At 34.8% G+C, this 22849-nt stretch overlaps 1 protein-coding gene across 5 annotated transcripts in view; it reads left to right on the plus strand.

Annotated features, from left to right (window-relative positions):
• Positions 1-15779, plus strand: part of LOC125679482 (uncharacterized) — a 109398-nt gene extending 93619 nt beyond the window's left edge. For 4 of the 5 annotated variants that reach the window (XM_048918735.2, XM_056154396.1, XM_048918733.2 and 1 more), the window contains 2 exons: positions 2686-2806; positions 7446-15779. In XM_048918735.2, coding sequence (XP_048774692.1) covers positions 2686-2794 — 109 coding nt within the window. In that variant the 3' untranslated portion in view covers positions 2795-2806; positions 7446-15779. Of the gene's footprint in view, positions 1-2049; positions 2097-2685; positions 2807-7445 lie in introns of those variants that run through there. The other variant, XM_048918736.2, reaches the window with a different exon arrangement.
• Positions 15780-22849: the final 7070 nt, after the last annotated feature.

Genomic DNA, 22849 nt, shown 5'->3' on the forward strand with positions numbered 1-22849 from the left:
TCCTATCCTATCGTGCGTGTATCATGTTCTATCATTTATCATGTCAAGAATAACGTTGCGGGTACTGTAACAATCGTCAATTGTTAACTTGTACCAAAATCTACTTTCACTTCCAATGCAAAACCAATAGTTGTGGTTTAAAAAATCACTTGCCCACGGACAAATTCCTACTTATTTTTTACTTGCCCGATTGGAAAAATCACTCGCCCCCGGCGTCGGGCAATGGGATTTGTCATCCCCTGTTAGAGATATATATATATACATGTATGACAATAATGATGAATCATATAACATATGAAGATATGAGAGCAAAGAGGAAAGGAAAGAACATTACATATATACATGTAAATGAATAAAAAAAAAAAGAAAATATGATATACAAGAACTCAGTGTGGTACTAACTTTCACTTTAGATTGCATATGCTTCGTTTGTATATGGCAAATACTTTTGTTAAATAATTCCCACAGCTGTTTTTCCTCTGATGGGGGCTTTACCTAAAATATATAAGTGGATTGAAAATCAACTAAGAAATTGGAATTCCAATCCAATGTTTTCTAGGTAGTCTGTGCTGAAAATGTTTTCATGCGCTTCAATATAAAGCTTAAAAGATCTTTTCAATCAATGTCATGCACATTTGAAATAAGTTTTAAAAAGTTGATCTTGCATAAATATTTTGCGCCTGAAGCTAACTGTTGATTGAAATCAGGAAATACAGTTTTTGCGGGCCTATTACCCGCTCATTGTTTTATGATTAGCTAGATGGATTATCAAATATATCTTGATATTCATGTAGAAAGTATACACCACTAGAATATTGCATTCAGAATTTGGAATCTACATCTTGTCATATGATCAAGTCGCCTGTCAAGTAAAGTACAAATGGCTTGTCTCCCTATATTCATTAGGGAAAAATGTGTATATTTTTATCCACTTGCATTTGATATGCAACAAGTCTACTCTTGGACCACAGCACTTGAAAGCAAAAGGATTCATAATCTAAATACATCCAATTTGATGATAGCATGAAAATCTACATTTAAATAGTGGGATCATATGTATACCTTATTTTGCCGAATTTTGTGTTTAATGTCTTTGGGCCTGAAAATTTGAGGGAAATTTTTACGCACTTCATGTGTATAATACGCAGCAAAAAGTTTGATCAAGCAGTAATCTTAACTTTATACTTTGCAGTGATTTTCACTGAATATTTTTGCAGAAATAATGAATTCTAAACAAATAAGAATTTGCAAACCTTGCAGCTATATTTTTGAGTTAACAGTCATCTTGACTTTCAACATTGCAGTAATCTTTACTGAATATCCCGGGTAATCATCGTGTTAATTTCAGCAAAGCACGAGATTTTGTAGTTTTAACGTTCTAACAGACTTGATATTTCTTGTTGAAAGTTAATGAAAATCAATTAAATAGTCGATGTTGTAAAAATAAAATCAAAACAATATACTAGCATTTTTAAAATTTGTTGTAATAAACACACCACCATTGATGTACACTAGGTGCGATATATCAAACCTCTCGTTAATTTATAAAATGATTATGATCGAAGGGAATAGGTGCTGTAAATAATTAGTGCTCTGTCTGTAAAAAACAATGCTTTAGATATGGTTGAGAAATGAAAAATTCAAGCACAACCCTCTGAAATTTTGTTGCATGAAAAACGATCCATACAAGTTGTTTACAGCAAAAGAAAATGTAATAGTGTATGCCGACTGGTGGAAATCGGACAGCATGCTAATTCATGCTGTATGATTTTTTTTTTCACTTTAATAAAACGTGTAAAAAAATTCTTACGTATTTCTTTACCCTGAGGGGGTATCTGACAAAATCAAATGACAAGCACAGTGTACTCAACAATGGCTTCGTAAAACACCTGCTGTTTGCCATCTCATTATTTCTTTTGCTCAAGGAAAGTTATTTCAAAGTTTCACATTAACATTTCATTAAAAGATATTCATAAACTTTTGAGTAACTAACTTTTGAGTGGCAAATTATTTCCAACCTATACATGTATGTAACTTCGTTTATTTTAGCACATGACAAGGCATTGTGTACACATGCAAGAATGGTGGCATACAAGGTGAAGAATATTCAGATCCAATGAATTTTAATTTGGCTGTTTCATAATAATTTGATTATTTACAAATTGTAAGTTTCACATATCTACAATTTTACGTTTTTGTAGTAATAATTAATTTCTTGAGATCGATTTTTCTCTTCTAAGAAGACAAACAACATGAAAAAGTGTACAGTATCTATGAAGGCTATGTCCCCGAGTGAATCCTTACATGTACAACTGAGTTCCACCTGAAAAAACCTATTGTGGTATATGATATGCACCCCTTTCTCACACCTAATAATTCTTGGAAAAAGGTGTGTATTATATTTGGCTAAAAACAGTATTTAAAGTCAAACCATACATCCATATTAAACATCCATTTAAAATAAAAAAGAAGTACCTGGCTGCCTGGTCTGTTGCATAAACTAGTAGACCCGGGGGAGGGAAAACAGACATTTTTTTAAAAATCCAAAATAGGCTGGGACAAAAGCTGGCGATATACCTAGGTAACAATGTGTATTGAAAAACTATTGCATTTATTTAATAATTTATTGCTGCAAGTAATTTTTCTTTCAGACCATGTATAGATCAGTTATCATTTTTTGTACAGAAAGGACCAAAATCATTCTCAGAGTTCTGATGGGGAGGAGAAAGCATGTTTTGGAACTTCAGGCCCAGAGCCAACCTTAGAACATAGAATTAAAACGGAAATGAACTGAAGTTCACATAAAGTAGGTACATGTTGGATTGAACACTAATATTTTCAATTTCCAATATATAAGATTATAAATGTCCATTCCAGCTTGGTCTCAATTTTTACTTCATCCATTTTGAAATCTCGCAAGATCTGAATATTGCAAGAATTTAGGGACCTCTTTATTAAAAAATGAAATTCAAAATCCTGTATACTAGTAGTTTTAATGATGGTGTATTACATCAATGATCATGGTTGATGATAACAATGACTCTTTGAAGACAGAAAAAATGCACTAAAATGAAAGATTTGTTGAAAATTTTCCCCATTATCTGCAAAGAAGTATTTATAGCAGAAAATGAATTTATGTGTAGTGATTTTATATCTATGTCTAAGTGAAGTTTGCTATAAATTAGAAATAGTTTGAATTTCCATGTATTTCTTCCGTTCTTATTTGCATTCCTTGGGAAAGTTGTCCATGCTACATAACTTCTTCAGACTCCTTTTTAGCTCACCTGAGCCAAAGGCTCAATCGAGCTTTTTAGTTCGAAATTTGTCAGCGTTGTTGTCATCGTCGTAAACTTTTCTCATTTTTAGCTCACCTGAGCTGAAAGCTCAAGTAAGCTTTTCTGATCGCCTGTTGTCCATCTGTAAATTTCTCACATTTTCAACTTCTCCAGAACCCCTGAGCCAATTTCAACCAAATTTGGCCAAGGGCATCCTTGGGTGAAGGGCTTTTAATTTGTTTGAATGAAGGGTCATGCCCACTTTACAAAGGGGAGATAATCACAACAAGAGGCCCATGGGCCTAGAATCGCTCTTCTGATACATTGTAGAACAGGCAAAAATTCTCACTAACCAAGATTCATCAGTTAAAAAAGTTTGATGATGTTAAGTCAAATAGTACCTGAAAATTTAAATGTAACTGTCCAAAAGTAGGTCACAGCGACCTACTTTTGGTCGACACACTGAAGACTCAAGATGCATCAACTGACAAGTCAAATAGTATTCAAATATAGCCGTCAAATTCCAAAAGAAGGCCACATTGACCTACTTTTTAGCTCACCTGAACCGAAGGTTCAAGTGAGCTTTTCTGATCAAAATTTGTCCATTGTCTGTCGTCGTTGTCGTAAACTTTTCACAATTTTATTTTCTTCTTCAGAACTACTGGGCCAATTTCAACCAAAATTGGCCAAACGCATCCTTGGGTGAAGGGCTTTCAAGTTTGTTCAAATGAAGGGCCATGTCCCTTTCAAAGCGGAGATAATCACAAAAATGCAAAAATAGAGTGGGGGTCATTTAAAAATCTTCTTCTCAAGAACCACTGGCCCAGAAGAGCCGAAATTTACCTGAAAGCTTCCTGACATATTGCAGATTCAAGTTTGTTCAAATCATGGCCCCCGGGGGTAGGATGGTGCCACAAGGGGGGATCAAATTTTTACATACAAATATATAGGCGAAAACTTTAAAAATCTTCTTCTCAAGAACCACTGAGCCAGAAAAGCTGATTTTTACATGAAAACTTTCTGACATAATGCAGATTGAAGTTTGTTATTATCCTGGCCCCCGGGGGTAGGATGGGGCCACAATAGGGGATCAAAGTTTTACATACAAATATATAGGGAAAATCTTTGAAAATCTTCTTCTCAAGAACCACTGAGCCAGAAAAGCTGATATTTACATGAAAGCTTTCTGACATAGTGCAGATTCAAGTTTGTTCAAATCATGCCCCCCGGGGGGTAGGATGGGGCCACAAGTGAGGGGGGGGGGGGTCAAAGTTTTGTATACAAATGTAGGGAAAATCTTTAAAAATCTTCTCAAGAACCATTGGGCCAAAGAAGTTGACATTTACATGAAAGCTTTCTGACGTAGTGTAGATTCAAGTTTGCAAAAATTGTGGCTTCCAGGAGTAGTTGGGGCCATAATAGGGACTAAGGTTTTACATGCAAATATATATGGAAAGTCTTCAGATATGGGCCAAGGTGACTCAGGTGAGCGATGTGGCCCATGGGCATCTATCTTGTTGGTCGACACTCCAAAGACTCAAGATGCATCAACTGACAAAGTTTGATAATTGAAGTCAAATAGTATCTGAAATATTAAGATATAAATGTCAAATTTCAAAAAGTAGGTAATAGTGACCCACTTTTTGGTCGACACATTCTGAAGACTCAGACCCATCAACTGACAAAGTTTGATGATTGTAAGTCAAATAGTATCTGAAATATTCAAATATAGCTGTTAAAATCCAAAAATAGGTCACGGTGACACACTCTGAAGACTCAACATGCATCAACTGACAAAGTTGATAATTGTAAGTCAAATAGTATCTGAAATATTAAAATATAGCCGTCAAATTCCAAAAGTAGGTCACGGTGACCTACTTTTTGGTCAACAAACTACGAAGACTCAAGATGCATCAACTGACAATGTTCGATGATCCTAGCTTTCATAGTGTCCAAAATATGCATCTAAAATTGACAATGTGAAATTTGAATGTCTGTAAAATTCAAAAAGTAGGTCATTGTGTCCTACTTTTTTTTTATAAATATGTTTCGAGGCCTATAAATGCATCAACTTACAAGGTTTGATGATTCTAAACCTCTCGGTATCTGAAATAACAACCTAAAATGTATTCATAAATGATTAGCCATAAAATTCAGAAAGTAGGTCATGGTGACATACTTTTCACATGACACACTTCAAGGTCTCATGATCCATCAACTGACAACTTTTGATGATCATAGGCTCAAAAGTGTCCAAGATATGCATCAAAATCCATTTAATAATAATTACCTACGAAATTCAAATAGTAGGTCACTATGACCTACTTTTGAGACAACATGATATTAGGTCCTAAGATGCATCAACTGGCAAAATTTGATGATCCTAGTCCTTATACTAAGCAAAATATCAAAGTTTTTAACAAAACAAAATTTAAGGTCAGCTTTGAAGTGACCTTAAGACCACACTCTTTGCCCCAGGATGATGCCTTGAACAATTTTTTATCTACAACCTATCCTCATCCTTATGCATAAGTTTGGTGATAATTTGCCCAGTGGTTCTTGAGAAGAAGATTTTTTAGCAGCCACTACTTTTGTTTGCATTTTCCTAATTATCTCCCCTTTTGAAAGGATCACAACCCTAGTTTGAGTACAAATGAAAGCCCTTGGGCCAATGATACCCTGTGACAAATTTGAGAAAAATTGGCTAAGGGGTTTTTGAGATATAGCCCTTTTTCCAAAAAGTTGATGCACACCGCATGCCAGACATATGGCCATATGATTAGCTCTTTAAGCCTTCTGCTCAGAAGAGCTAAAAATGCATAAATGGGGTGGGTCATTTAAAAATCTTCTTAAGAACCACTGTGCCAGAAAAGCTGAAATTTACATGAAAACTTCCTGACATAGGGCAGATTCAAGTTTGTGAAAATCATGGCCCCTGGAGGTAGGATGGGGCCACAATAGGGGATCATAGTTTTACACACAAATATATAGGAAAAATCTTCTCAAGAACCATTGAGCTAGGAAAGTATCCTGAAAGCTTCCTGACATTGTGCAGATTCAAGTTTCTTAAAATCGTTGTTCCTGGGGGGTATGGGGCCACAATAGGGGATCACATAGTTCAATACTAATAAATTTCAAAAAATCTTTAAAAATCTTCTTCATAAGAACCATTTGGCCAAAGAAGTTTACATTTGCACGAAAGCTTTCCTGACATATAGTTCAGATTTAAGTTTGTAAGAATGATGGCCCTCGGGGGGGGGGGGGGGGGGGGTTAAGATGGGGCCACAGTAGGGGATCAAATTTTACATACAAATATATAGGGAGAATCACTGGGCCAGAAAAGTTTACATTTACATGAAAGCTTTCTGATAAAGTTCAGATTCAAATTTGTAAAAATGATGGGGCCACAATAGAGGATCAAAGGATGATTTCAGCGAGAATATTTCTTGTTATTTATAATTACCAGTAGGTTACTATCATCCTCGCTGTTTTTTCAACGAATTTTCTGTTCATATGAGCCGTATAAAAGATAAAATAACACCTGATTGTAGTGTAGTGTTGCTAGTGTATAATATTTCTTGCCTACATATCATTCACAAATAAACAATACAAATAGATATAATAAGTAAACGTGGTCTTTCCAGAATTTCCTTCCGCCATCTTGGGATGATGGTAACGATCGTTACTATCATCAGTTTAGTACCAGTGAATAATGCTGCAAAGTAGGTTGCAGAGTTTGTGAAATTTATATATAGTCACACATGGACAGATGGCACAAAAAATCTAACTAGAATGAAACAAATGTGTCTTCATAGTCGCAAATTACAAGCAATGGATTTCAATAGGAAGCGAGTGGAAAACACAATGAACAAAATATTAAATGATGAAAACATGATATGTAGCCTCCAATTAAAACCTTATCATTTATATGCATGGGTACTGTAATAGAGGAAGGGTTATGATATTATGGCTATGGTCTTTATTTGAATTTTGCTGTAGTTTTGAATGTTGAGATATTTTATACTGGCTGGTGTTTTTCATATGCTGAGCATTCACATTTCATGTGGAGTTTCCAGTGTTATGCATTGCAAAACATTGGGGGGGGGGGGGGGATCTTGCTGGCAAAAATATTTTTAATGTATTGTAAATACTTTACATTTATTTCAACAGCTGAAGATACCTGCTTGCCATTCATTGATGTTCATCATTACCACCTTTGAAAGATCTTAATCTTTTTCTTCGGAGTGCTAACTGGTCCCCACTTCCAGGGATCAACTGGTATCCATCACACATAAATTCAGCAGTGCTGACAACTCTGGATATCAAATGTAAAAAACAAAACAAAACACACACACAAAAAAAAGAACACATGGATTGTACATATGTGTAAACAGCCAGAATGATATATTTTTGGAGATTTGTTATCAGGAAGTTGGTTAGAGCTGGTACTCTTCTGTATGTTGTGTCAATTCATTGTTGTTGCCACAAAACTTCTTTTGCACTTTCCCCTTTGATCTCTGACTTTGTATTTCCTGATTGAGGAACATATTATTATTCCTTTATTTTCTGCTTTAGCAGACTCAACTCCAGTATATGGATAAAGTAGTATTTATTTATATTTAAATCTTCCAAACGAAGTTTGGAGACTTATTGTTTTTGCTGGCTTCTTATTTTGTTGATGAAAGTTTTACATATTCTAGGATATGATGGGCAACTGTATCTAAATGTGCAGAAATGGTTTTGTTTTCAGATTGAAAGGGGTTAGGGTACATATTGGAGGGATCAAATAGGGTGGGGTTTAACATAGAACTCTAGGGGGAAGGATTAATTCCAAAATTCAACTGATATAACTTGACAAATATGATAGAGTCCTGGGGTCTTCAGAAATGTGTAGAAAATGACAGGGCCTTCAAATTAGTATCAAGGTCAAGTGACTCCAATGACCTTGACCTCTGACCATAAAAAACTGGTATAACTTTAAAACCGAGACTAATTAATAGCGACATGGGATCTTCAGAAATGGTAAGAGGATGACAGGACCTACATATTATGATCAAGGTTAAGTGACTCCATTGACCTCTGACTTTGGAGCATAAAATTGGTCTTACTTAGGCCTCTGACCTTGAATATAAAACTCTAGAACTTTAGAACTGTTATTGATAGAGACATGGGACCTTTAGAAATGATAAATAGATGATAAGATCTACAAACTTGTATCAAGGTCAAGTGACTCCAATGACCTCTGACCTTAGATAGTAAATTTTGTATTACTTGAGAACTAGGTCTGATAGAGAGATGGGATCTTCAAAAATGAGAAAATGAAGATTGGTATCAAGGTTAAATGACTTCAGTGATCTTAACCTCTGACTGTGAACATAAAACTGGTATAACTTTAGAACTGGAATTGATGGAGACATGGGATTTTCAGAAATGATAGGAGGATGATAAGATCTACAAACTATTATCAAGGTCAAGTGACTCCCTTGATCTGACCTTAGAGCAAGAAATTGGTATTACTCAAGAACCAGGTCTGATAAAGAAATTGGATCCTCAGAAATGATAGAGATGGAAGGATGATGAGATCCTCAAATTAGTATCAAGGTCAAGTGACTCCAGTGACCTTGACCTTAGATCATAAACTAGGTACTACTTATGAACTAGGTATGATAAAGAGATGGGATCTTCATAAATGATAAAAGGATGATGGGATCTACAAAATGGTATCAAGGCCACATAACTCCAGTGACCTTGAAAATAAATCTGTTATAACTTTAGAACCAGGACTGATAGAGATATGGAATATTCAGATATGATAAAAGGATGTTGTGACCTACAAACTAGTATCAACAGTGACCTTTGACCTTGATCATATAGACATGTGATCATAAAAAATTATGAAAGGATGTTGGGACCTACAAAGTAAGATGAACGAAAAAGGGGGATTTTTAAAAAAAAAAAATTCAAAATCAAGGTCTTTGTGATGTAGATATTTTAAATGAAGTTAGAATTGGAATGTATTTGGGGAGGGGGGGGATAGTAGTATTCAGAAAAAAGTCCACTTTAATACAGCCAGTACTTTGTTTGGGAGACTTTATAATTGGTAGATTGTAATCATATCTTGTCATAGGATACATTAATAATATAAGTACACTGCAATGTCAATCACAGACAAGTTGACACTCTCATTTAGTGTTAAACACAGCAGGTCAACCTATATAATGGTTGACACTAAAACTGTCAACTGTTGACCTATCTTGGGTTGACACTTATGACAGAATCGCTCTTTAAATGTAAAAGCTTCCACATAGGGACTACTTTAAACCAACTTTTATTCATGTGCTAAAAATGTTCACTAGGTTTGCAAGAATCTCGTCAGAGCAGCAAACCAGTCTTTTTATGTCTCTCTGTTTTTAAAAGATTATCTTGGTCATGAAGATTAGTGTTTGCAAACCAGTTTATCACTGATAACTGTGAAATGAAGAGTTGCAAATAAAAGTTAATGCACAGCACATGCTGTTTTACTGGAGTTGACTAGAAATTGTCTGCTTTTTTGTACATCATGATAAGTTGTGTTTTTCATGTTATTGTACATACAATGCAGGTGGTCAAACAATATGAGCAGTTAATAGTGCACACACAAGAGATAACAGAAAATTTTATTAACCCTGAACACAATATACTGATCATGCATGAAATGGGCTACTTACTGCTGAATTTATTTAGGAAATGGGTATTAAAAATTTTATGATTTTTTAATTGATGTACCATATAATGGGTATTTTCTGCTGCTGCATGTCCATTTTTTCCAGACACAAAAATCCGCAAAATTTACAATCGTAAAATATATATTGATACATAATACATTTAGGTATAGTTCGATATAATGCAACTGCAGAAATTGAAAACGCAGACTATAATTTGATACCTTTTTGGGGTTGAATTTTAAAAAATTAACCTGCAGAAAATACTCATTATATGGAATTTCCTTTATGATTAGATATAGAACCATTGGTGAAAATTTTGTATAGAAAATGAACTTTCCAGAATAATATTTGCAGCTCATTTTCAAGTCATTTTAGTCTTTTACAGGACAGCTAAATGTAACAACAGGTAAAAAATGAAAAAGTTAATTCCTAGTCACTGTCATTTTCACTTCCGTCTCTTGACAGAATTGCCTTCTAGTCTTTATGGGTATGAAATGTTTTAACTCAATCTGGAACACAAGAGGGCTACATCAGATTCAAGGCAGCAATAGGCAGTTTCACTAATTTGTTTTCTTTTTGAATCTCCCCGTTTTATTTTGAAGGAGTACAAGTTTTGCAATCCCTCAAAGAATGCTTTTTCTTAGTACCAGGTTTTATTCAGTTAGACATCCCCAGTGGCTTTCCTTTCCACACCTGGCCTCTATTTGGAGTTGCCGCATCAACAAATTATTATTCTAATACCCGAACAAGTGCAGCTTGCAAATTCTAATATATGCGACATTTAGCAGGATTTCCATACTTTCAAAACAATATATATGTGGTAGATTCAAAAGATGAAAGAACAAAGTCTTCCTGAGAACCTTTTAATATTGACTAATCTGATCAACATGTGGACTTATCTTTGAATTTTTGGGCAAGTAGATTTCCCATCCTCCTATAGACATTATCTCTCCTTTCCAAGTTTCACTTCCTGAAATGACTTTGTATAAGCTTCCAATAAAGAGTCTGACTTGATTTTGTTTTCTGCATATATGATGGTTTCTCTCACAAGAATTCTCACATTCTTCCCTCAAACAAATGCGTTAAAAGCTTAGTGTACATTTGATCATGGATTTTTAGTAAATGGAGCTGTTACTTGAGCATGTCTTGTGTCCATCCTACATTTAGATCCTCCCTCGCTTCATGGTCACTTTCAGCTTCATCAATGTCAGTTTCTTGAATATTCAACATATTATTCTCATCAAATCCTTCAAAATCCTCCTCTCCAACTGATCTGCCAAAAAATTGTAATTAAAACTCTCATCGTTCATCCTCTGTTTCAAATAAAACTTTTAACATGTGTCGTTTTGAAATGTTTTTTTGTTTTTCTGATACAGGTAAAACTTGCATTTTCTGTATCATAGTTCTAAGAATATTTTCTTTACACCCTATATACATTTAGATTTGACTTTTCTTACCTTCAATGAGTTCCAGAGGGTTTACGATCAATCTTTCATTTTCCACTTGCTTGAGATAGATGAAAACATAAACGGAAAATTAGTCCAGACATGTAGTTCAGGCGTGGCTTTAGTCATGTATTGTGTGTTAAGGGTTATGTTGATATTTTGACCAATTATATTCGGTATTCTAAGTTTTGTGTGAATGTTTAGTATTATTAAATTTTGCTTGTGCGATAACAGGATCATGAAATCATCAGGACTTCTTGGATGTTGCAAGAGCATAAGAATTATGTAATGGGGCTGAAATGCTCCATTTTGTGCAATTGGGGGGGGGGGGGGGGGGGGGGGAAATGTAGTTGGTGGCAAAAGCATTCTTCCACCCACAAACACAAGCTCAAATGTATGTTTTTGTTTGCACATTTGTTAATATTATTTGTAATAATATAACAATCTATGCGTCCTACAATGATTTAAGTCAGTTGATTCAAGTTGCATGAAATGCATTTAAGTAGAACTAGATAGAGTACATGTAATTTTTTCTTTGCAATTATCATACATAATGACTGACGTGTTTGTCCACAGCTTTACTGACAGGGCAACATCTACATGTCAACCAATCTGTCCTACAATCTGCTAAAAATTACTGCAACATCATTGAATATAAAGACTTCATATTATAAAGTTCATACAGATGTAACATAAAATTCTTGTGATATAGGAAAGGAACATTTCACTAAGTGAATTTTAACCCAAAGGAATGGGGAATGCATTTTCTAGTCCAGTTTGTTCCAATTTTTCAGCACCTTTATAAAACAAAGACTTTGGACTTCAAATAAACTAGATAGTGAGAACTTAACATTTCTTGCAGTGGGTGCCATGAGGAACTAGAATATGCCACTATTTGGACTTTGTGTTTTCACAAACACATCAAATGTTTGAAATGGCCAAATTTCAACAAGATACTTTTAATGATGTGTCTTCTATTGTAAATGTTATGGAGATTGCCTTTTATGAATATTATTCCCCAGAAGGTTGAGCTTATTTTGATTCTAATTGCAGATAATGCTATTATTTATGACTTTTGAATCTTAATGAAGGATGTATATCACACCTGAAAAAACTGTTATGGATGGAAAGTGGAAGATATGTACAATAATATTTTGAAATCAAAAACTTTAAGGAGGTGTCTACATCATCATAATGGCCGACTTCCTTAGCGGAACTCCTCGAATGTCTCGCGCACTCGACATAGATCTCGGATGTAATACGGTGGCATCCATGAGTGAATTTGATGCGTTGCCATTTGGCAATCGTAAGATCTATGTCGAGTGAGCGAGACATTCGAGGAGTTCCGATTGGTAGCTCAGTATGCTAGCATGTCAACTGCTGAACTGTAGATCACGGGTTTGAGTCCAGCAGGTTTTTTTTTTATTTCAAATTACTTTCTACTATAACTTCATTTAGTTTGACACTAAATAAAGTAAATTTGAAAGTTTTCAATATCAAAATATTGTTACATACATCCTTCACTTTTCATCCATATCAAATTTCTCTGGTGTAGCATTCCTTTTCTTTAGTGGAAAATGCAGTTTTCGTAGAAAGTATTTTTAAGGAAATTTAAGAAGTGTTTGACATTTCCAATGCATCATTGCTACATTACATAATGCAGCTGTACCTGTTGAAAGTGAAGTACCAGATTCCTTCACTTTTACTATTTCCTGCTCTTGCACATCCAATGAAAATCTGTTGGCATTTAAACTTTGGTAACATTTAAATCAAGTAATGTCATGAATGCTGCAAAATGTGTATATACAGTAAAGCAAAATTACAGCGAACATAATTATAATGAATTCACTCCTACAGCGATGTAATTTTCATTCCCTGTAGTTTTATAATATATATTATTGAATATAACGAATTCTGTTCTTTATGAATAAAAAAAAGATTTGTTCCCAGCACTTCACTATAAGAATGTTTCACTGTAACTAGTTTCCATAGTACCATGATACTTGAAAGGTGTACATGATAAGCTCCAGTTGGCACAAATTAAATTCAAATGAATATGATTAGTTCTAAATGGCCATTGTTGGTGTTTTCCATGGAAGCAATGTTAATCAATTTCATGCAAGAAATATGTTGAGCAAAGAAAAAAGATATTCTGATGACAATTTGGATTCTTACTTTCACTTGAAGTATATTCTAGCCCTAAAATTATTTTTCCTTAATTTTTCTACTTTTCCTCTGTGTAAAGAAAATAGTGTATTATATATGTATATATATATTGTGTTATTTAGTAATAGAAAGAAAAGGGGAGGAGCAAAACTATAGATGTACATATTAAAATTGTGTGGTTGAAAGAGAAATAATAATATATATCCCCCATATTATGTACAGTTAATGGTGTGTGTGCATGTGTATATTATATATATACATACATACATACACACACACACACACACAGAGAAAGAGAGAGTAAAATACAGTTCTATCAAACACACTTATAATGAATTCACACTTGCAGTGATGTGGTTTTCATTCTCCATACATGTAGTTTAAAACAAATTGTGAACTTATTGAATATAACAAATTACATTTATAATGAATAAAATTGTTTTTCCTTAGCTTTTTGCAAGAAGTGCGTTTTACTATCAGTATATTTGTGTGTGTGTGTGTTTAATATGATATAAATATGATAATTTATTTGTTGACTAATTGTAGTTGATTGAGAAATGTGTGTGTGACCTTGCCATTAATGTACTCTATTTTTTATCACATATTCAGTGTTGTTCACCTACATATCTCATAATATGTATATTTCCCTTTTCAGTTGGGAATTGTGATGTAATGACCCTGCATGGCATAAAAAATGCATAAAGTTTAAGTCTAGAATTGCATGCATTTGAGAATGTTGATCTGAAGGTTTTAGTTTTTGTCAAGCTTTCAATTACAAAAAACAAACCAAAAAAAAAACAAAACAAAAAAAAACAACAAACCAATGGATTCGATTTTATATTTCCAAGTTATGATGAGTGCACATTTATCTGGGGAATGTTTTATAATAATGAACAAATTTGATTTATTTGTGATTTTAAAGAGCTTTGCAACATGTCTTAAGTTTTTTGTTGAGTTTTTATTTTTTATTTTATTGGGGGGGGGGGGGGGGGGGGGGGGTTCGAGCTAAATAATTTGCAAATATCTACCAAATTTGTAAATATATTTTGTCCAAATTATTGTCATAAGAGCATTCTCTTCAGTTTGCTGTAGTTTGGCTGTAAATAGCAATATTGAATATTGTACACATGTATATATGTACACTTAATTCAAAAGATAAATGGTTTAATAGATAGTAACACATTTATTTATTATTCAAAGTTTTGTTCTAGCTAGCTCATCAAATATGTGCAATAGAAGATTATCTAAGATGTATATATACCAAACTGCTAGTACAATACTTGAGCACAATATTTATTATTTTCTGAAATTTGTCCATTTTTCTGAACATCCTTAAGATTTTTTTATTGTATAAGTGATGAGCTATCAGTAAAACAAAAATGGAAATTATTGCTATTATTATTTTCTTTTCTTTTGCAGAGAAAAGGATATATAAAACATGAATTTATTCAGTGTGAAAAATGTTTTTGATTTTACTATTGAAGATATGTGCATAAAAATTCATAAAAACAAGGTTGTAGTACTCTGAGAATCATGTTTGTTTGTTATTATTGCATACAGTTTCTAGTGCTATAATTTAAAACTTGTCACATACGTTTTTCATTCCAAATTATACAGTAATCAATTGTAATATTATGTTTGCACTTGCAGGGTAGAAGTATTAGCTAACATAAATTAATTTACATGTTACATATGTTATAACTAATTACTTTAAGGAAATGTCATTTCATCATTTAAATTGAATGTAATTGTGATGCAGATTAAACTGTGTGGTTAGTGCTTGATACATCTATTTATTAAATCCAATAGATTCAGCTTTTATTATGAGTAATTATATCTGAATGCAAGCTGAGGAGTAAATCACATGGTACATCTATTTAATACCTGTACCAAATGGTCATGTGAATTTAATTACTATATTGCTTTTCAAATTTTATTGGTTTTACTCTCATCATGTAATTATTGGATGTTTAAAACTGAAATATTTAGGAATAATGTTTTGTTGCAAATTATGATTGTTTTTGTGTTGGAAACACAATGGTTGAAGTCCAAGTATTTGGTAGTAATAGTTGAAATATTTGTTTTTGAATCTTCATCTTATTGCTCTAAGGTCATACTACATCTGTTACTCGTTAGGTGTAGTAGGTGTAGTATTTTGTCTGTTTAAATAAAGTTCAGAAATAATCCTGCATTTGTTTTATCTAAATATTTTCTTTTATCTTGTAAAGCAGAATGCATACCCATGGGCAGACACATTTATTAGGTTACACAAATGATCTATTACAATATATTATTGTTTATCCATTGAAGTGTCGATTTGTTAAGACGGGGGCACATTAAGTGGCAAGAAATGAAATATACAGTAGTTGTGATGTTCATCTGTTGCAGTCAAAACATTTGACGTCGCAGTACGACAGGCAGGTGCTAATTCGGCGCGGATTGAAAAGATATACTCAACAAAAAAAGAAACGCATATTTTTTATTCATCAAAGAAATTTTGAAACAGTACATGGAATAACTATCACATCTATCAATGGATACCTGTGGCCTATTTAAACACAGCATGGCCCTTTCAAACTCCAGTGTCGAAATGTTTCGCTTGGTTAATCATGTTTATAAAGAGAGTGTTTTGCACGATTTCTTGTAAATCGGGGCTCTATTGTCGTTAATGTTTTGGATTTAGGGAAACAACAAACACTCCTATCAAACCGATATTTAAGATTTTATGGCATGTTTGATGCCGCAATGCCGCGCCTAAACAAAGATGAACGCAACCGGGCTGTAACGATGCTACTAGTCGGAGCTACGCAACAGGATGTTTCAACTGCATTTGGAGTACACCAATTGACTATGCAGCGGTTAAATGTTCGTCTCCACTAGCTGGGAAGCACAGATGACAGACCAAGAACTGGCCGTCCGCGGGTTACCACTCCCAGGCAGGACCGTCAGATCCGCCTTCAGCACCTGCGCAGTCGATTCAAAACTGCTGTAGAGACTGCTGCTACAATTGCTGGACGAGGAAATCAGCGTGTGTTCAAACTGTTCGTAACAGACTGCGAGGAGCTGGAATTCGTGCACGACGTCCATACATTGGAAATCCACTAACGCCGAGACGTCGCCAGGGACGAATGGATTGGATAAGACAGCATGACCCTAGAATTTGGAGGCGACGACAATGGCATCAAGTTCTCTTCACAGATGAGTCGAAATTCAACTTGTATGGAGCTAATGGCCGTCCACGTGTGTATCGCCGGAAGAATGAACGTTTTGCAGACTGTTCGCTTTGGTGGTGGAAACGTTATGGTGTGGGGAGGTATTGCTTGCGGAAGTCGAACACCACTCCACGTAATTCATGGCAATATGAATGCACTAAAATATCGTGATGAAATCCTTGCTCCTTTGGCTGTTCCATTTGTCCATCAGCACAATCTGACTCTGCAACAGGACAACGCAAGGCCGCATGTGGCAAGGGTGTGCTCAGATTTTCTGCAGACGAACAACGTGGATGTTCTTCCATGGCCACCAGACCTTCATCCAATTGAACATCTATGGGATGAGCTGGATAAACGAGTTAGACGCGGTCCCAATCCACCAACCACCATCCAGGATTTAGAGCAGGCCATGTTGCAGGAATTGAAATTTTCACCCCTCGAGAAACCATTGTCAACCTCGGCTACGCCTCGGTTGACAATGGTTTTCTCGGGTTGAAAATTGTCAATGTTACCCTCAACTACATGCAATATTTATATAATGTATAATCTGAATATGCGTTTCTTTTTTTGTTGAGTATATATAAGCTTGTCGCCGCGCACAGGTGGGAACTTTTTTTTTCCAGCGCGAGTAATTGCCACTTTTGCAATATATTCTTCATATATAGGTATATTAGATGCAAAATAACAGAAGTGTACTTGCCTGTCGCCATCTTGGACTAGAGTAACGCACTTTACCCTAGTCGGTTTCTTCACAATCGCCCGCATCATTTTCGATCATTCTAAACATTTGCAGGCTTTCTTCACGTTAATAAAATAATATTCTGTGTTTCTGGATCCATATATAAATTTACAACCTGAAACTTGCGATTTGTGAGGTTCTAGCTATTTTAACGATTTCGATATGTTCAATTTCTCGATTTATATTTGTGCGCCATGTTTGAGCTGAACATGGCTTTGTTATCTGCATAATATTGCCTACAATGTGGTTGGCCTGCAGAATTGTTAAACCAATAAATGTCACCAATGGTAAATTGCACCACCAATATCAACCAATGGGAGAATTGTGAACGCATCGTTTCACATTCACGGTAGAAAAACCAACGTGGGTTTTCGTTTATTAGAGTCACCGACAAGATGGCGGCGGGAATCGTTCCTGATAGTATCTGGCATAATTTTAACTAGTGCAGATCCTGTTCTTTTCATGGATTTGTGAAAAGAACTTTTTAAAACATTAAGTCGGTCCGACATGGATCCTATACTCTTAAGGTTACCTGCAATGATAACGTTTAAGTCTACAATGTTAATAATTCTGAAATCCGGTAATAAGACATTTTACTTTATAAAACAAGCAAGTTTAATTTTACGTGTTACAAATATTTGCAAGCAAATGAGAATTACTCTAATTTTACATACCCATGAACCATAAAAACATTACAACATCTTTTTCAACATTCGGAATTGGTCCAGTTTGAATATATTCAGGTAGTGATCGCAAATGCAAGCATATTGCATGGTAAGTACCTCTTGACATTCGAAAGTGACTTTTAAAATCATCTAAGGTGTACTGTGGAATAGTAACCTCAACATAGTGTTGCATACGTGGTACAAAGGAACGCTTTTTTAGCAAAAGATACCACCTGATGACAGGTTATCATGTCCGTGAGATTAGTTTCATTTTGTTTCAGCAGTGCAACAAATATTCTTGTTAGGTATGTCATTTCTGAAAATGGTGGAAAACTAAACATTTGGCGTTGGTAACCAGTGGTACCAATGGTCAACATTGGCAACCGTTGGCTGTTATTTTGTCCTTGGTTTGCCAATTTGTCGTTCACAGTTTTAAGGCAACCAATTGTACCATTGTTTAACATTGGTACCAAAGACAACCAATGGCAAAATCGATATTTGTACCAATAGAAGAATTGTGAACGCACCCAGTGTTTATATCGGGAACGAGTACGGAGGAGAAAGCGATTTCATTGGTATTGAAAAGGTTTAGATTTGATATCAAGTTAAAAAACGAACAGCAGAGTGTAATTTTTTCCTGCCATTGTCTGATATCTTTCTTTTGCCGGAATGGTTCGAGTAACTACATTTTTGCGCTGATTGTCAATTTGATTAATGTTTCGGTTCATTAGAAAATCCACCTATGAGATCTCGCGATAACAAGCATGGCGGAGCAGACGAAGAATTTTGCATATTGTACATGATATTTAATGAAAAACACCTTTATTAGACATGCTCAAGCGCAAAGTTGGTACTCTTTTTAGTGTAAACAACATTGGAGACAAATACAGTGGAGCCTCGTTAATGCGGACACTGGTTCCCAGCAAAATCGTCCGGATAAATGAAGTGTCCGGATAATTGAATCGCATATTTTCTATCTTTACATAAGTAACCAATATATGCCTACTTTATTGATGCATAGTGAATTAAACACATTCTATCATTGGCTTTGACCATTTGCATTAGTAAATAAATTATGATGATGTTAACATTTACATGTATTTCAAAGCACTAAAATTTGATACGTGTTCAGTGTATTTGCCTGTGCTTACATTGCACGTATGTATGAGCCCTACAAATAAATGTGCAAAACTGTGTACCGTATGCACTAAAACAAATAATGAAGCACTTTATGTAACTATAAGTAAATGAATCATTAGTAACTAACACAATCATTTACACTTCAAACATTTCATTACATTTTTACTTCTGAAAGAGGCCGGTAATTTCCATGTCACGATTCACGGGTTCGGCGGTCTGTTAACACAATCTTCATTGTCCAAAGTTGATATAAGAATTTCGTGATTATCATGTCAATTGACAACATTCTTTAACCAAAAATTCCATCTGCCAGAGTTTATACATGTATTTCTTATTCTATAATTATCCAAGACGATATCAGGAGAACAAAAATCATTTAAGCTCGTAATATCAAGACCTACTACTGCTATGATCTAGCCACGCACACCTATTATTTTCATGATGCGATAATAACGGAACAAACCTCGGGTGAAACTAACATTACGGGTACATACAAAATTTTATTTTCATTTTCCTTAAAATGGTAATTTTCTCACTTCTACCCAGAGTTTAAAAATTCGAAAGCAATAAAGCTCTACAACATCGTAACAAGAATCAATCGTACACAGGTACATTCTACATGCGTGACATTCTAAACGTTAAAAACTTACTACATATACATGTGCATGAACATACATGTATATTTCAAGCCAATCAACAATAAAAAAAAAATCCAGAATCTAGAAGTATAATCTACACTCTTTAGATTTGCATAAGCCGATAATCGTTACGGCATGATGTTTAATTTATTAATACTATTAGGCTATTGATCAAGACTATAAAATAATATGCTACAGATTTATATACAGAATTCAACACTACACGCAATAAAGATCTTATGTGCGAAAATTGGCAATACAATGTCTCGATCGGCAGGTAATATTTGTCAGTTGTTTCCCCTATTTCAAACATAGGTGGCGCAAGACTCGTTGACGTCCTTGTTGACTTCCGGTGTACATAGTGTAAGGTTTTTGTTTTTTCCAGAAATATGAAGCTTTAAAAAATTCAATTGGTTCATTGTCATCAAATGTTACAGCGACAACGATCGTTTTAAGTTCCACTCAGCGTCGTGCGCTATAAACGTCAGTCTTCAGTTCAGTCCGACTTCACAGATATCAGATGACGACTTTGTTGCAGAAAGTATTTACGGGGGGTGGGGGGGGGGGGTGGTAAACATTTGCTCTGTAGATCGTAATATTCTGCATGAATGTTTTATGCTGAAATTTTTACCTATCCTTAGTGATACAGTCATCAATGATCTTAAAATTCTATGACTCTCACCCTCCCCCCTTCTAGACTAGATCTATAATCGAACAGGGGAAGTTTGAGTCATCAATATATAAACGAAGTATGGTACAAACATATATTTCAGATGTCATTTAAAAATTAATTTCAGAGTTAACTAAAGTCGTCAAAATATGAATGAGCACGATTGCTAACAGCACACCCCCCCCCCCCCCCCCCCCCCCCCCCCCCCATCCGACGGTGTCACTCGGTACGACGACGTGACTGTAATGGAGGGGTGGCTATAATCAGACGGTAACTGTAAGGCAGTGAATATTCCTAGGTCTTGTTTTCGTTTTTCATGACTGGATTGTAAATTAATTTCAACCCTTTACTTTCATTGTTAAATTGTTAGAATTCAAAAAGTGTTGTGAAATATTGTTTGAATTTCAGGGAAAACGAGTCTGGATTCTTCAATAGTCAATACGTATGAAATTAATCAAAATATGGGATGGAATTGTCAAACTTTCATAACTTATCAAAGTTTGCATTATCATAGTTATGTTGTTATGCCATGTTTATCAACTGACCCACAGAAGTACAGTCCAATACGTCAAAGAAATGAATACCAGTCCTAGCCTATTTTAACTGTTGACGCAAACCAGAAGAAAAATGCATCTCAAGAGATCAAGTTATTTCTGAATTTTTTAGAAATAAAATTTGAATCATATCTACTTTTATCAAAATTATAAATGCAAATTCATAAAGCTATAAATTTATCCAAGTGAAGTAAATACAAATTTCACTGTCATATATATACAATGTTGTGTTTATAATAAAAGCCACACATAGGCGTATTGTTCATTGTGGTTTTTATTTTTAAAAAATCATTGCATTACGTTTTTCAATATTCATTTGTAACTTAAAATTCGATTTCAATCTGAAGTATGAACATTCTAATTGACCTTCAAATTGAAAAGTGTACTGCATTTGTTAAGTGATGTATTTTAGTTTTAAATCATTCATATCATGAACTGTCATGGTACATCCTTATACATGAAAGTAAACACGGGTCAAATTATGTAGCCCTACATCAGTTTCCTGCAACACCATGGACAAAATTTAAAGTTATTTGGATACAACCATTCCTTTACGCAGGATACAGTCGTGCTTTTAACGCAGAGTACAACCAACTCATAGCATATGGATGGAGACGTGAATTTAGAAGTTGAAAGAAAGCTTGAACTTCCGTCTTAAACTTGCAATCCAAATTGTAATATTCAATTAATATGTAGAAACTCGAAATTTTGAATTCATCATTATTGTACAGCTAGCATATGGGGTAGTAAAATTTATTTGACCTGCCAATTTTTATGCTCTTGCTTGCGCTATGGACTAATAAACAAGAGGCCCATGGGCCACATCGCTCACCTGAGTCACCTTGGTCCATATCAGAAGACTTTCTATATATATTTGCATGTAAAACCGTAGTCCTTATTATGGCCCCAACCTACCCCTGGAGGCCATAGTTTTTGCAAACTTGAATCTACACTATGTCAGAAAGCTTTCATGTAAATGTGAACTTCTTTGGCCCAATGGTTCACGAGAAGAAGATATTTGAAGATTTTTCCTATATATTTGTATGTAAAACTTTGATCCCCCCTTGTGGCCCCATCCTACCCCCGGGGGCCATGATTTGAACAAACTTGAATCTGCACTATATCAGAAAGCTTTCATGTAAATATCAGCTTTTCTGGCTCAGTGGTTCTTGAGAAGACGATTTTTTTTTAAAAAAATTCCTATATATTTGTATGTAAAACATTGATCCCCTATTGTGGCCCCATCCTACCCCCGGGGGCCATGATTTGAACAAACTTGAATCTGCACTATGTCAGAAAGCTTTCATGTAAATCTCAGCTTTTCTGGCTCAGTGGTTCTTGGGAAGAAGATTTTTCCTATATATTTGTATGTAAAACTTTGATCCCCTATTGTGGCCCCATCCGACCCCCGGGGGCCAGGATTTTAACAATTTAGAATCTGCACTATATCAGGAAGCTTTCATATAAATCTCAGCTTTTCTGGCTCAGTGGTTCTTGAGAAGAAGATTTTTCCTATATATTTGTATATAAAACTTTGATCCCCTATTGTGGCCCCATCCGACCCCCGGGGGCCAGGATTTTAACAATTTAGAATCTGCACTATATCAGGAAGCTCTCATATAAATCTCAGCTTTTCTGGCT

The sequence above is a fragment of the Ostrea edulis genome, chromosome 2 (genome assembly GCF_947568905.1).
Source record: "Ostrea edulis chromosome 2, xbOstEdul1.1, whole genome shotgun sequence".
NCBI lineage: Eukaryota > Metazoa > Mollusca > Bivalvia > Ostreida > Ostreidae > Ostrea > Ostrea edulis.